This window comes from Sander lucioperca, chromosome 21 (genome assembly GCF_008315115.2).
Source record: "Sander lucioperca isolate FBNREF2018 chromosome 21, SLUC_FBN_1.2, whole genome shotgun sequence".
Taxonomy (NCBI): domain Eukaryota; kingdom Metazoa; phylum Chordata; class Actinopteri; order Perciformes; family Percidae; genus Sander; species Sander lucioperca.
The window spans coordinates 19,705,593-19,722,189 of record NC_050193.1 but is presented as its reverse complement, the minus strand read 5'-3'; the positions used below and the strand labels follow the sequence as shown (position 1 = coordinate 19,722,189).

General features: G+C 41.9%; 1 protein-coding gene across 1 annotated transcript; it reads right to left on the bottom strand.

Moving 5' to 3' along the window:
- Positions 1-2,544: 2,544 nt before the first annotated feature.
- LOC116060873 (NLR family CARD domain-containing protein 3-like) lies at positions 2,545-8,939 on the bottom strand. The gene is made up of 6 exons (XM_035996542.1): positions 8,903-8,939; positions 6,948-8,745; positions 5,361-5,534; positions 4,392-4,565; positions 4,218-4,264; positions 2,545-3,145 (listed from the first exon to the last, which is right to left on the bottom strand). The coding sequence occupies exons 1-6, from the start codon at positions 8,937-8,939 to the stop codon at positions 2,613-2,615; spliced, it is 2,763 nt and encodes a 920-aa protein (XP_035852435.1). The 3' UTR covers positions 2,545-2,612.
- Positions 8,940-16,597: the final 7,658 nt, after the last annotated feature.

The following is a 16,597-nucleotide window of genomic DNA, read 5'->3' as shown; positions in this document are numbered from 1 at the left end:
TAATATTTGTCACTAGAAACTGAATTTAAATCATTTAAATTTGAATTGTTCAACTTAAATAATTGCATTTAAAAACTAAATCTGAATGGCACAATTTGAAATTAGTTTGGAACTGAATTGCAGTAAACTAAATGTAATTATTAATTAAGAAATGTAATTCCATAACGATTTGAAAATTAAACATTTATCAGTAAACTGTAAGAAGGGAAAATAAATGAACCTGTAAATAATGATATAGAGCTTTTCTAGTTTTAAGGAGTACTCAAAGCTCTTTAACATAGCACTGAATCCATTCACACATTCATACACTGTGGCTGAGGTTCAGTGTCTTGCCCAAGGACACTTCAACACACTTCAACTGCAGGGATCGAACCCCCAACCTTCCGACTGGCAGTGGACCACTCAACCACCTGAGCCACAGCTGCCCCAAAAAGCAAACGTATGAACAGGAATAAGTGTTGGAAGAAGTACTCCTTTATTCAAGTAAAAGTAATAAAAACAACAATGAAGTAAAAATACCAACAATACAGCAATGTAAAATTCTGTAAACAAAGTAAAAGTCCTGCAAAATGTAAAAAGTATTACAGTAAAAAATATTGCTGTGTGTTGCGGTAACGTTTCAACACTGACAGGCACTTACAAAAATCTTAATCCTCCTGTTGTCTTCCTAGAAATCTAGACCACCCTAGTAGCAGCAAATGTAATTTGCAGCCAGGTTCGTCTAGCAACTCTCCGTTGGCTTGCGAGCTGGAAAAACCAAACTCTAGTCAGGCCAATCACATGGTGTATAGAGTGGGTGGGCGGGGCTTATGGCTGCTGCTGCTGGTGAACAGCGGTCTCTGGAATCGTCTTTGGCCGCGACTCTGGAAGACTTGGAGTTCAGCTTTTCTTTGAGAAAAGAACAAAGAACGGCTCTGAGGTCATTCTTAAAAAAGGAAGACGTGTTCAGAGTTTAAAGTTGAATCTATCAACTAGCGTTGCTCTGATTGGTTGGAGAGCTATCCTATTGGTGCAGAGGGAATTTGAAAGACAACCATTTATCCCACCCCTCGGATTGAGCCCTGCCAATGGGGAGTTCCCAGACCCAACATCTGGATGTGGGGCTGGCTGGTCAGGCTAGTCTTTGGGTTAAATTTGACCCATTATCAAAAAGTGTCTATAACAGAAATTTGGGTTTCTTTCAACCAAATTGCCTAAAATGTACATGGATGGTTCCATTTAACCCTCTTCTCAAGTAAAAAGAAGGATCAGTTCACTACTTTCATTGAATTTTATTTTATAATTTTATTCAATTTTATAACATATTTCTGCTTTTTATCTAATAATTAGGTTTATTGACCGTGAATTCCAAGAATAAGTGTAAAACTCGTGGTATAAGTTGGTAGTGGGAAAAAAGCGTCAAACAGAAAAGAAACAAAAATGTTACAAGTGGGAGTACTCCTCATCGGCCTTCAGCAGTCTCTGCTGCTGCGATCCTCCAACAGAGTAACCAGCTTCTCAAGCAAGTTGTCCTGCTCTTACCATCACTGGGCTGGGGGACGGAGGGGATGTCTGGGAGGTCTGGGGGACGGAGGGGAGGTCTCGGGATGGCTGGGAGGTCTGGGGGACGGTTGGGAGGTCTGGAGGATGGAGGGGATGGTTGGGAGGTCTGGGGGACGGAGGGGATGTCTGGGAGGTCTGGGGGACAGTTGGGAGGTCTCGGGGATGGCTGGAAGGTCTGGGGGACGGAGGGGATGGTTGGGAGGTCTGGGGGATGGAGGGGTGGTCTGGGGGACGGAGGGGATGGCTGGGAGGTCTTGGGGATGGCTGGGAGGTCTGGGGGACGGAGGGGTGGTTTGGGGGACGGAGGGGAGGTCTGGGAGGTCTTGGGGATGGCTGGGAGGTCTGGGGGATGGCTGGGAGGTCTGGGGGATGTAGGGGTGGTCTGGGGGACGGAGGGGAGGTCTGGGGGATGGAGGGGATGGTTGGGAGGTCTGGGGTACGGAGGGGAGGTCTGGGGGATGGAGGGGATGGTTGGGAGGTCTGGGGAATGGATGGGATGGTTGGGAGGTCTGGGGGATAGAGGGGAGGTCTGGGAGGTCTGGGGTACGGAGGGGAGGTCTGGGGTACGGAGGGGAGATTTGGGAGATGGAGGGGAGGTCTGGGAGGTCTGGGGGAGATTGTCGACCTCACTACCTGAAGATGACGTTGATGATGAAGACTGGAGGTGGGCTAGGTGCAGGTGGAATGTGTTTTTTCTGTCTTTTTTTTAATATTTTAGCCTCAGTTGTTCTGACTTGAATATAAAAATTCATTACAACACAAATCTGATATCAGAGAAGGTCTTAGTACAGCTTCTATCCATGGACACCGATTTACCAAAAACTTAAAGTAACATCACATTCACTTTGCTTTACACAGTGTATCCTCAGGTAAAGAGAGTCAGCTGATGACAGGAATCATAAAGTGTTTCTAGTTCAACAGTTTAAAAGAGATGAAATCAGATAAATGAATGTTTAGTGTTTGAGTCTGAGACAGAATTCACAGAGCAGATTGTGTGTGATGGTGAACAGACTGAACTTTGATTTCAGCAGCTGATCTTCAGTCAGTGTTTCTGTCCACAGGAGAGACTCTCAGTCCTGCAGAGGACACAGAGACACTGAGGAACCAGACCAGACCATAAACCCAGGATAGAGAGGCTGAGTGAATGTGGTGTTGAAGGTGTGGAGGTGGATCAGTGAGTCAGAGGAGACTGAGTAGAAGGACAGAGAGCCAGCAGGACAGTCCACATACACTGCTACTCTACCAGAGACAGAGGAGGAAGTGAGGGCTGTTCTTCTGTTATTGTGCCAGACAAAGTAACCTTCATCATAGCACCTCAGACTCCAGGACTGATCATTCCCTCCAAACACACAGTCTTTACTGTCTCCTCTCCTGCTGATTCCTCTGTAACTCACTGATATATAAACCACTCCTCTCGTCTCAACCTCCCAGTAACAGCGACCAGTCAGACCATCTCTACACAGCAGCTGAGACCAGGAGTAAAATCTGTCTGGATGATCAGGATATGATTGATCCTCTCCCACATTTGTCACCTTCCTGTTGTTGTCAGACAGTTTGAGGTTTCTGTGTACTGTGTTTGTGTCCAGTTCCAGTTCACAGACATCTGATGGAGAGAACAAGACACAATACAGCTGCAGGTTATCATCTGATGATTTATTAACAACTTTACTGACAATTACTGAAAGAAAAACATTTAAACTTTTATTTCATATTCAGCTATGAATGATGTTTAACAACCTTTTACTTCAACAATCCAGTTATAACAATTCATTCAGTTTATAAATCAATCTGATGGTGATTTACATATTTACAGCTGTGTAGACTGAAAACACACAATCACAACAAACAATGTTTTATTATTAAAATTCTGCCTCTTAGCCTGTTTTCCATTTCCACCTGATCACCTGCAGCTGGCTCTAAAACCATGTGTACGCTGGTCTGAAGTCAGTGTGACGTGTACACCTTCTGTTTATAGAAATAACAGTTTATGTGTGAAAGTATTTGTAGTATTTGTGCGTATGTGTCATACATCTGGTCCCAGTTCTCCATTCAGGGAGGAACTGGAAGGTAAATCCACCTCAAAGTCAGTTTGGGACAGTGATAGTGCTATTCAACCGTGTCAATTTAATTTAACTTTTCTCCACTAGAGGGCGGTGTTTACCAATGTAAGCCTCTATGTAGAATATTCAGTGGCAGTTCACGTCTCACGAGCTGGGTGTCTCGTCTCACCCTAGTGTTTCCCAATGTAAGGGGGCTGCATAGACAATGGAAATTAATTTAATTAATTAAGCTTCTATGTAGAATAATGTCACTGCCATAACGGCTTCCTATTGTGTTAAAGTATTAGTGGATGTGTTTGGTTTAATATGGCTAATGTTCATACCAAGAATCAGCAAATACAGTTCATTAAACTTCATCCAGTTTAATAACAGTCAAAAGAAACAAAGTTAGCTTTCTGTTGGATAGACTGTTAATGAAATATATTTATTATTTCTGTTGGCTCACTTTGTTCAGTTTGTTGCGTTTGTGGATTTTAAATTGATTGATTGATTTTTCCAGCCACACTGACAGAAAACAGATCCTGACTGATCGTCATCGTACTTCAGTCAAGAAACTATAAAATCTAGTGTAACATGCAGCTGAGTTCTCATGAATCAAACATTAAACACACTCACACTTCCTCAGACCAGGTCTCAGCCACTGCAGTCCACCATGGTCAGTCCTGCAGGAAGAAACAAAGTCAAAATCAACTTCATACACCGTCACTCAGATCCTCCATTAAACATGAACCAGAGTTCATCAGTTAGGGACAGAGAAACAGTGGGAGAGCTGCTGTTGTCTGTCCATACCTGAGAATTTCCAGTCTCCAGTTTGGATCTTTAAGTCCAGCTGACAGCAGCTTCACTCCTGAGTCTCCTGGATGATTGTAGCTCAGGTCCAGCACTCTCAGATGGGAGGGGTTGGAGCTCAGAGCCGAGACCAGAGAAGTAGAGCCTTCCTCTGAGACCAGACAGCCTGACAGACTACACACACACACACACACACACACACACACACACACAGGTCACACCTCTAAAAATGTTTTCAAATGTTTCATGTTAGTCGTATACAGCTGTCCACTGTTTAAAATGACTGTCACCAACACTAATGGAGCGTAGTGTTGGTTCAGGCAGATCTCTTTCCCATAGAAACAGATGCACAGCCTGTTGACCAAATGCATTGGTCCCTGCATAGTCCATTCAACATAACTGTGAATACTCTGAAATTGCACTGTCAGCACATAAACATCAGTTAATTTAAAATGTATTGCCAAATACCAAAATGGTGTCATTGTACAGTATATATACATATGAACCTTACTGTATATCCAAGTCCAGTTAATGTGCCCTGTTGCAACTATTAGGTGTTTGAAACCATTGCACCTCCACAGTGACATCATGCCACCAACACATCCGTTCTCAATGAACTGACTACCTGGGGGTGGAGTTATGTGTCTTACTATGAAAGGTTTGTACATGCAGAGTCATTCAGTTAGTGTGTCCATTAAGAAAATAAATGAATGATATAGAGCACTGCTGATTCTGTCTTCATTGAACCAAAGATGTTTAGCAAAATACCGTGAACCAAGACAATACACTGTTGCCACGCTCCTGAGTCATTAGAGGACTAGAGGACTGGGAGCTGAGAACTGAGAACTGAGGACAGAGCTTCACATCTTCTCTCTGAAAGGTTGGCCTGTAGTCAGTCCATTTAATAACACATATATAGAGAAAATAACAGCTCAGAGGGTCATGGTTTTCAAATAACTGAACACTAACCTGAGGGTTTCCAGTGTGCAGTGTGGACTCTTCAGTCCAGCCGACAGCTGATTCACTCCTGAATCCTGCAGGCTGTTGTTACTCAGGTCCAGCTCTCTCAGACTAGAGGACTGGGAGCTGAGAACTGAGGACAGAGCTTCACAGCTTCTCTCTGACAGGTTACAGCCACTCAGCCTGAAGAGGAATCAGCAATACATAAGAAAACAATTACAAACAATGTTTGTTTTAATAAGGAAGACATCAGATTTAACCCATAAGAACCCGGACCTATTCCCCCTTAAAGGAAAATTATGGGGGGCATAACACAGACTTAATAGACCACATAGAACACATTTCTGAGATTTTCTTTTAAATAACCCTGTGTAGTGGCAGGGATCTGAAATGTGACATATTTGTCACATTGGGCTTAGTAATTTTTTTCCTCATTTCCCCTTTCATCAGCTTGTCTTTTTGCTTAGTTTCACAGATTTGTCTTTTAATTTGCTGTTTCACAACATATCTCAACATTGTAACTTTACTTACTTACTAGAATCTTAATGGGTGCTTATGGGGGAGAGACGTAACTTCAACTTTATAATACTGATGAAAACACTGTCTGAATATTTCTTTTAACATTTGATTTGACTTTATTTATTGTACACCAATGCAATCAAATTAAGGATCACGTTATGCTTAACATTATTATACCTCAGCATAGTTAACATTAGGGGTCATGTTGATGATGTTGTTCACCTTTTAAAAATGTAACGCAGTAACAGTTACTCAGAGTACATTTATACTGCCCTACTTTTTATTTGAATTTAACTAAATTTGTACAAATGTATTTTGAATGAGTAAAATGTCTTTATTAAAGTAACAGTACTTTTACTTGGGAACTATATTCTAGTACTCTTCTGACTTATACATGCAGACACAAATAAACAGATGCAGCTTCTTGTCCAAATACTTGTCCCCTTAAATATGAGGTCCAGCCATAATTCCTGCATAGTCCATTAAACATAGCTGTGAATACTCTCAAGTTGAAGCTGACAGTCTGCACGATAAGCACATAATCATTGTATGTTTTCAAATCCAGAGCCAAAATAACAAAATGTTGTCATTGTCCAAATACATTTGGACCTCACTGTATATCCAAGTCAAGTTTATGTGCTGTAAACCAAGACATTACAATGTTGACAAGCTCCTGAGTCAGCTCTCTCAGACTAGAGGACTTCTAAACCTCATTCACTCTTTTAATCTTGTTTAGTCAGTCCACTAAATTATTAACATACAAAGAAAATAACATCTCAGAATAACTGAACACTAACCTGAGAGTTTCCAGTGTGCAGTGTGGACTCTTCAGTCCAGCCACCAGCTGCTTCACTCCTGAATCCTGCAGGTTGTTGTCACTCAGGTCCACCTCTCTCAGACTAGAGGACTGGGAGCTGAGAACTGATGACAGAACCTCACAGCTTCTCTCTGACAGCTTACAGCCACTCAGCCTGAAGAGGAATCAGCAAAACATAAGAAAAGAATTACAAACAATGGTTGTTTTTTTCTGAATGAAGATGAACTCTATTTAATCTGGATAGTTGTGTGTGCACGTACAGAGTTTTGTTGGAGGCTTTGACCACTGGCAGCAGCCTCAGAAGAGTCTCCTCTGAAGCAGAGTATTTCTTCAGGTCAAACACGTCCAGATCTTTTTCTGATGATAGTAAGATGAAGACCAGAGCTGACCACTGAGCAGGAGACAGTTTATCTGTGGAGAGAGTTCCTGAACTCAGGGACCGTTGGATCTGCTCCACTAGAGAACCATTATTCAGTTCATTCAGACAGTGGAACAGATTTATGCTTCTCTCTGCAGACATATTCTCACTCATCTTCTTCTTGATGTACTCAACTGTTTTCTGATTGGTCTTTGAGCTACTTCCTGTCTGTGTCAGCAGACCTCGTAGGAGACTCTGATTGGTCTGCAGTGAAAGACCCAGGAGGAAGCGGAGGAACAAGTCCAGGTGTCCATTTGGACTCTGTAAGGCCTTGTCCACAGCACTCTGATAGAACTGTGATGGTTCAGGTTTGTTTCTAAGTAGAAACCACCGCCATGATATTGTTTGTTCTTCTGTCAGCAGGTTGACTCCAGAGTTGGTGAATGTCAGATGGACATGAAGAGCAGCCAGAAACTCCTGAACACTCAGATGGATGAAGCTGAACACCTTGTCCTGGTACAGTCCTCTCTCCTCTTTAAAGATCTGTGTGAATACTCCTGAGTACTTTGAGGCTGCTCTGATATCGATCCCACACTCTGTCAGGTCTGATTCATAGAAGATCAGGTTGCCTTTCTGCAGCTGCTCAAAAGCCAGTTTTCCCAGAGACTCTATCATCTTCCTGCTCTCTGGACTCCAGTGTGGATCCGTCTCAGCTCCTCCATCATACTTGATGTTCTTCACTTTGGACTGAACTACCAGGAAGTGGATGTACATCTCAGTCAGGGTCTTGGGCAGCTCTCCACCCTCTCTGGTCTTCGACACGTCCTCCAGAACTGTAGCAGTGATCCAGCAGAAGACTGGGATGTGGCACATGATGTGGAGGCTTCGTGATGTCTTGATGTGGGAGATGATTCTGCTGGCCTGCTCCTCATCTCTGAATCTCTTCCTGAAGTACTCCTCCTTCTGTGGGTCAGTGAACCCTCTGATCTCTGTCACCATGTCAACACACTCAGGAGGGATCTGATTGGCTGCTGCAGGTCGTGTGGTTATCCAGAGGCGAACAGAGGGAAGCAGTTTCCCCCTGATGAGGTTTGTCAGAAGCACATCCACTGAGGTGGACTCTGTAACATCAGTCAGGATCTCAGTGTTGAGGAAGTCCAGAGGAAGTCGACACTCATCCAGACCGTCAAAGATGAACACAACCTCTTCAAACCTGCAGATTCCTGCTTCTTTGGTTTCACTAAAGAATCGATCAACAAGTTCCACCAAGCTGAACTTTTCCTCTTTCAGCACATTCAGCTCTCTGAAGGTGAATGGAAATGTGAACTGGATGTCCTGGTTGGCTTTGTCTTCAGCCCAGTCCAGAGTGAACTTCTGTGTTAAGACTGTTTTCCCGATGCCAGCCACTCCCTTAGTCATCACTGTTCTGATTGGTTCATCACTTCCATGTGGGGTTTTAAAGATGTCTTCTCGTCTGATTCTTGTATCTGGTCTGTCTGGTTTCCTGGATGCTGTTTCAATCTGTCTGACCTCATGTTCATCATTGACCTCTGCAGCCCCTCCCTCTGTGATGTAGATCTCTGTGAACATCTGATTCAGAACGGTTGGGTTTCCTGCTTTAGCAATCCCCTCAAACACACACTGGAACTTCTTCTGCAGGTTAGTTTTGAGTTTACGCCTACCACCTGCAGCAAGACTTCCTGAATGAACACACAACAAAGAAGATTATTAAGTCAAAAAACATATTTCAACATTTCTCAGAGAATGAGTATATGAATATATTTTGGTCCATCTCTTGAGACATTAGTAAACGTCCCATTTATCCAGCATGTTAAATCTTTAGAGAAATCCTCTTACTGCTCTGCAGACGGTCAGCCAGCTCCTCCTGCTTCATTCTCCTCAGGAAGTGCAGTGTGATCTTCAGAAATGCCTCTCTGCTGCTCCTCCTCTGCTCTTCATCCTCACCGTCCAACACCTCCTCATCCTCCCTCTGACTTTCTAAGCATTCTGGGTAATCTGGACTCAGAACCTTCTGGATCTTCTTCAGCTCATTCTTCACAAACATCCCGATCTCCTCCTCCAGCAGCTGGAACAGAAGATTATATGAATGACAAATCAAACTGAAATCATAGAAGCAAACATCAGATCCATGTTGGACAGACTGGTCTGAAGAGTGCAGCATGAAGACGATTGTGAACAGAATAGATGTAAAAGTAGTTGTTGTTCATGTCCAGACCATAAATATGGAGTCCAGGTGTGTTTGATGCTGCTGGGCAGACTGACCACTGGGAACCTCTGAGCTCTCCTGGTCCACTCTGTGGAGGAATCAGGAAGAATTAGCGTAATTCCTCAAATAAAAGCCGGGGCCTTTCTTTACCAGAACTGCAGAAGGTACCGGGCTTGTATTTGAATCAGGCTTTTATTAGAGGCAGGCCTTTATTTCTAATTCCCCTGTTTGATAAGTATAATTGTTTTAAATGAAAAGCCATAGCGTTCCAGTGGACAGAGATCATTCATTTTTTAAGAAACATTTGCAAAAATATCACCATATATATATATTGACGTACTGTATATACAGTATATATCTATGACCATATACAACAACAGCCAGAAGAGCGACAAAGCAATTTGGCTCATAATTAATCACACCATTGTGTCAGTTTGAACCCTGTAAATGTACCAGGTATTTTTTCAAATACAGGAACTTCGGTATTGCTGGTAGATTACAATAAAAGCATACAGTAGTTTTGTAAAACACATTGCTGGTTTGCAGCACACCAGTATCTGATTAACGTTACAGACGGTAGCTATTTGTTTCTAGCTCCAGGCTAACTTTTTTCCTTCCACCTCCAGCTAGCTAGCTCTGCTCTTGTCAGCTAATCTTGTTAGCTTATCCTTCTGTTTCTTCCAGTATCGGATTCTCCTGGCGTCAATGTCAAAATGTATTGCAGCTTTTTCACCCGAGTTTTCCTATGCATACTTTAAAACTCTTCGTTTTGTTGTTGAAAAGTCCGTCACTAGCACCAGAGCCCGTCATTCTCTGCTAGCACTAAATGAGACCCGTGTTACATCCAATGTAGCTACTGCCATCTATTGGCACCTGTACGTTACTACAAACTACACCTGGCTGAGTAACACATACAGCCATATTAACTAAAATACCGGTAGGACAATAATACTTTACATGAGTAGCATAATCCAGAAAAACTAAGTGTGGAAAAAAGCATGAATATATTGTTGAATCTGTTAAATTATATTGCTAGAAATGTACATTATGATGAACTTGAATGCACGTTATATGAGATTATCCACACAAATATTTCCCCGGCCGTATTTTAAGGCTGGCCTTTATTTGTCCGTGTTGTCCATGCCTCCGGCCACTATCAGAGGCCCGGCTTTTAATTGACTACTGGTTTTTATTTGAGGAATTATGGTAGCTCACATTATGTCTGTCCACACAGAGACAAACACAAGGTAAAGGTCCATGAAGTGACGTTTGGACATTAACAGTGAATCAGAGGACTCCCTGTAGTGGTAAACGTTTACTAGTCCTGCTGATTATCAGTTTGAAATCCTCACCTTTGATCAACAGAGTGGCGTCCATCTAAAGGAGGACCCATAGACCAGTCACTCTTCATGGACACACAGCTGGGTTCAGGTTCTTCCAGGTTCCTCCTGATAGAAACACAAGATAAATTCTGCACTGGACCCACAACACACTGAGACAAAACCTGACAGTGGTTTAATACATCGTCTGTACAGTATATTTGTATCCAGGTAGTTCTTGTTAACATTGTGTATGATCCATGATCAATATTTAATTTAGACATGTTTTATAGCTAGGGCAGCACAGGCTTGAATATGATGCTGTGGGGTGACCATTATGGTGGAATAGTAATGCTAATGTCTAATAAGAATAATATATGCGAGGACTTCCAGATGGTAGAACTAGATTGGTCGCCCTTGACAGTATTGTAGCTACTTAAGATGTGTTTTGGTCTCGTCTTCTCACAAAGGATTTTATTCTACGACCGGTCAAGACTAAATTGCCTAAATATTTTCTGATACATTTGTGTTTACATCAACATTAGCTAATGTCAGCTCCAAAATGTACCACCAAAATGTACCAAATTAGGGCCTTATTAACTATTAGCATCTTTCCCTGGTATATATTCTGTACATCACTCAGCACTTTACTGATTTTTGCACTTCTGGTTAGAAGCTTAATGACATTTTGTTGTCTCAGTACCGGTACTCTGTGCTATTACAATAAAGTTGAATCTAATCTAATAATAAGAGGAAGAGATGTTGTCTCAAAGCAGCGAGTTTCAACTGAGAGTCCTTTTCCTATATTTAGGTTTCAAGTTATTTATCGTCAAATGCACAACGATGACAGTGAAGCAGTCGTTGGCAATAAAATAATAAAAGTTCTCAGGCTCCCTCCAGTTGTGCTCAAACAAATATGTATAAAAAGAAAATCAAAGACATAAAATAGGGCAGTTAATGTAAAATATAATATATATTGTAGAAGACAGGTGTACACCAAAAATAAACAACGTGAATAAACTGTAATTTTACATTTGACTATTTGTTGTAAACTCTGAAACTGAGACTGAGTTAAAGTGAGCTGACAGGACACATGCCGTCACCGTCCATTAAAAGACTTTTTAAAAACATCTAAAACCCAGAGATCTCACAATAAATAACAACACATCATTTTGTTTTCATCATCAGTTTGAAATCTTCACCTTTGATCAACAGAGTGGCGTCCATCTTTGAAGTCTAAAGGAAGAACCATAGACCAGTCACTCTTTATGGACACACAACTGGGTCCAGGTCCAGGTCCAGGTCCAGGTCCATGTTCAGGTCCAGGTCCAGGTCCAGGTCCAGGTCCAGGTCCAGGTCCAGGTCCATGTTCAGGTCCAGGTCCAGGTCCAGGTCCGTCCTGCTTCTCTGGGCTGAAGCACAACACACACAGAGCTTTGAGTGTGAATAATGATGGTGGAGTGATCTGATTGGTGGACAGTTAGAGATGGTCCTCTCACCTCTGAGCTTTGATCTGGCTGTCATGTTCCCCACACAGAGTGGCTTTAGAGGGAGGGACTCCCTCCTCTCTGTCCTCACACTGACTCATAGCAGAGTCCACACCTTCATCTGGAGAGGAAACACTGAGAGCAGCAGTCCAATCATCAAAAAAGCTAAATATCAGCAGCTGGTGCTCTGATTGGCTCCTTCTCTCTGTGTCATATCAGTGTCAGTTGAATCCTTTTGGCTTGTTGGACTGTTGCTCAGACTAAAGAAGCAGTTAGAAAACATGACTGAACTCTGGGAACTACTGAGGGCCTTTTCTCATCACTTTATCACATTTCATTCACTCAACACAGAGAACTGATCAACACATGGATCAATAGTGGTTTGTTATTGGACAGAGAAGATGCTGCTGGTTCTCATTGGTCAGTGGTGAGGACGAATCAGAGCAGAGGAAGCTGACATCAGCTGCTCTACTTCTATCAGTCCACTAGATGGCCTCATGGAGCTGTTTGGAGGATTTTACTGCTTCATGGAAATCAGAGCTGAATGTCACTTTGTGTGGCGGCCATCTTTGATCCTGACATTTGGATGATTTAAGAGAATAAATCAGAGAAGCTGCAGAAATCAGCTGGAGGAGGTGGAGTTACTCACTGTGACCACTGGAGGTATTTCCACTATTTTTACAATCCATGGGCTGAATGTGCTCTAGCTGTTTGCAATCTCCCTTAACATTTCCATGGTAACAGTGAGCTCCACCAATTAGAGACATCGCTGATACGCTTAGGATTGTGGGTAGTGTAGTACTTCTCCATGACATCATGAATAAAACATGTTTTTCTTAAAACTTGGTTGATTTCATACACACTTCTGGCTTCTACGGTAGTATAAACCTCCGTTTCACAATCTCACAGCTCGTGGTCAGTCTACCTCGGATGGTTTAGACATTATGGCTGATAATCTAAATCCTTACAGAGAAAATCAATGGGACTTTCACTTCTGGAATCACACTGTTGACATGTGAACTAACCGCAGACAGTTGGCTGTCCTGCTGTTATTACAGACACGTGAACTAACTGCAGACAGTTCCCCCAATGCTGTGGTTCCCAAAACTTTTTCACATGAAGGACCCTTAAACTGACTCAGATTAGACCACTGACTGATAGAATTTTTGCTTTTAGATGTTTAATTACAGAACGTCTATGAAATCCATAAGCATAATAGTCACACATACGGTCATTGTCTTACTTATGGATAGAGTTATAGTTCAAATTCATTATTCCCCTTTTTGCTGGGGACCCCCAGAACCTCCCTCAAGGACCCCGGACCCCACTTTGGGAACCACTGGTCTAATGGACTCACAGCAGCGCTATTATAATATTATATAATTAGAAATACTGGAACAGATATTTGTTCTTATTTTAAATAAACAGGAAACATTTACATATAAACATACTGCCAATTATATTAACTAATATTAATATTTACTTATTAATCAACATTGCTGGATGGCTGTCTGCAGTTAGTTCTGTTCTTTAACCCCTGTATGACTGAACTTTATGATTATTATTAAGGCTTGGTGTAATGATGCCCCACTACAACTAAATTACATTTTGTTAAAGAACAACAATGACATGTAATGTAACAAAAAAGGTAAGAAGCAGTACTTACAGTTTACAGACGTCTCTCTGTTGCTTTAATGTGTGTCATGTTTCCTTCTGTGATCAAAATCAAGTTTTTATTCTCAGTTCCCTCTTTCCATCTGGGGCGCGCCCACTAACACATGATTAAAGCAGGACACTCAGACAGCTCAGACCTCTGCCAAGCCATGATCTATTTCACGATGTTAACCCACTTGAGGGGAAGTTCACATGACTTCCCTCAATTTGGGAAAACATTTTTTTTTTATTGCTCCGACACCAGATGAATGCAGCACAATGCTCTCTCATCTCGCAATGTTATTGAAAGTAACAGAATGTTTGTATCCACCCCGTTATTCGGGTCCTCTCCAAAATGTAATGGGTTCTTCCTTGGCCCATGCTCCACCCTTAAAGGAACACGCCGACTTATTGGGACTTTAGCTTATTCACCTTAACCCCCAGAGTTAGACAAGTCGATACATACCCTTCTCATCTCTGTGTGTGTTGTAACGCTGTCTGATGGCCGGAGCGGCAGCAGGCCAGCACATAACATGCAGGTGAATAGTTCCAGTAATCCTACTGCTCCGAATTGTGACAAAAGTGACAAAATAACGCCAACATGTTCCTATTTACATGTTGTGATTTGTAGAGTCACAGCGTGTACAAATAACAAGGTCACATGACACACAGCCATCTTCTAACTGTAAACAAACCGGGAACTATATTCATTCTGCTACTTGGGCGGAGTGAGACAGGCTTGATGCAAAGCAAATCACTCCGCCCAAGTGGTAGAATGAATATAGTTCCTGGTTTGTTTAAGGTTAGAAGATGGCTTTGTCTCATGTTGAGGGCGGGAGGGCTGCGGACCGCCGGAGCTGGGACGCAGTCGGAACGCAGCCGTTCCGTAGTCAGTGGAAATACACACATTATACACACAATACACACAAATACACACATTGACTTTAATGGAAACCTAATGACTCCGCCGGCGTTCCGGAGCGGATCCGCAGCCGTTACGCATAACACATTACATATGTTAAATATGAATCTGAATTGTTTTTATTAACAAGTATCTTTACACAGGCGAGTGGAATTGGTGAAATAAAGAAGGTATTACTGCGTCTTCACGTCGGGTGAAGTCCTACTTCAGCACGCAGTCATTTTAAATATACATAGAATAAAACATCTACTCTTTTGATGGTCAAAAAACACAAACAATCACAAAACTCAAACAACTAGTTAATACATAGATCATTAATCAGCAACTATTTGGCTTATTTATTTTAATCAGTGAATTTAAAACAGGTTCATGAACATATTTGTTACAGTGTTTAACATGTTTTTTGTAATGTCTACCAAAAGAAACCAACGATCAGCAGAACCATCAATGAGGTTAATTTGTTTCTTTGCGTGGCCGGGTTGGCTCAGTGGGTAGAGCAGACGCACATATATTTAGAGGTTTATGCCTCGACGCTGAGGTCCAGAACTTGACTCCGACCCGTGATGATTTCCTGCATGTCTTCCCCCTCTCTCTCCCCTTTCTCACCTGTCCTGTCCATTAAGCCACATTTAGTTCAAACTTATTACTTTAATTCTACTTGAATTCATGTCATGGAAATGTATCTGTACCAAACTCTTGCATTGTAAATTGGGTCTGGACGGCCTGTCCATGGTGAGTATTTATAAACCTAACTCACCCTTCGTGTTGCTCTTTTATTTTTTTAAGGTAACTTCCCTGTTTCCTGTCCAGCCAGTGTGGCTAACTGTGGCTAGCTTGGTGCAACTCTCCTTCTGCTCGCCGCTGTGAACGATGTTCTTTTTCTCCAGAGACATTTCCAGGACAGGACACCGGGCAGCAGCCGGGACGTATCGACTGCTTGTCCGGTCAAGATGAATATCTTCTTCTCCCATTACGGTCCTGAATGCTGCGAGATAAACACTGAAACATGTCTGTTTAGTTCCATCTCCCCCCACCAAACTCCATTATACATCTAACAGTATAATGTTGCTGGACTTACAGGCATGTGTAATCATTGTTAAACATGACAAAGGAAGAATTATGACCAAGAAAGTCATAAAAAATCAAGTCCAGGCACTCAATGTTGGTTACAAAAAGTGATAAAAGGCCTTTATTAAATAGGGAAAGACATTAAAAAATACACCAATGTGTGTCGGCTTGAGCTTTCCTCAGGGTGTAGTGACACAAAGGGAACATCAGAGTGATTCTAGCTTGCAGGTGTGTATAGGTGAGAGCATGATATGCTCACCCTGGCCTCCAGGGGCATAACACCACAAACCCAATACACAACACCTGGTACACAAACCCAATACACAACACATGGTAAACAATGCAGCACTAAGGCCCCCATCTTCTATCAAGCAAAATGCAGAGTATAGCCAGCAAAACATGGCAACATAAACTTCAGTGTTTTTACAAACATATAAAGGAGGATGGATGGATGAATTAGGAGGATGAATTACAAAAAAATTGTTAAACATGAATTTAAGTTTTTCTTATGAATCGTTGCTGCTTTCTGATAAATTCTGTCACGGGTACAATGTCAGACTCAAATGCTCGACTCAACACGGAGTAGAAGGTGAGTTTGTTTATTAAAATATAAACAATCCAGGCAACGGTACAAATCCAACAGGCTGAAGACGTGGTCGAAAATACAGGCAATAGATCAGGAAACACTGGAAACAAACACTAGAAAACGCTGGAGAGTGAGACACACGAGGAGTAACAACAATCTGGCAAAGGGTAAGTGGACAATATATATATATATATATATATATATATATATATATATATATATATATATATATATATATATATATATATATATATATAGGGGGAATGGGAAGACAACTACACACAGGTGAA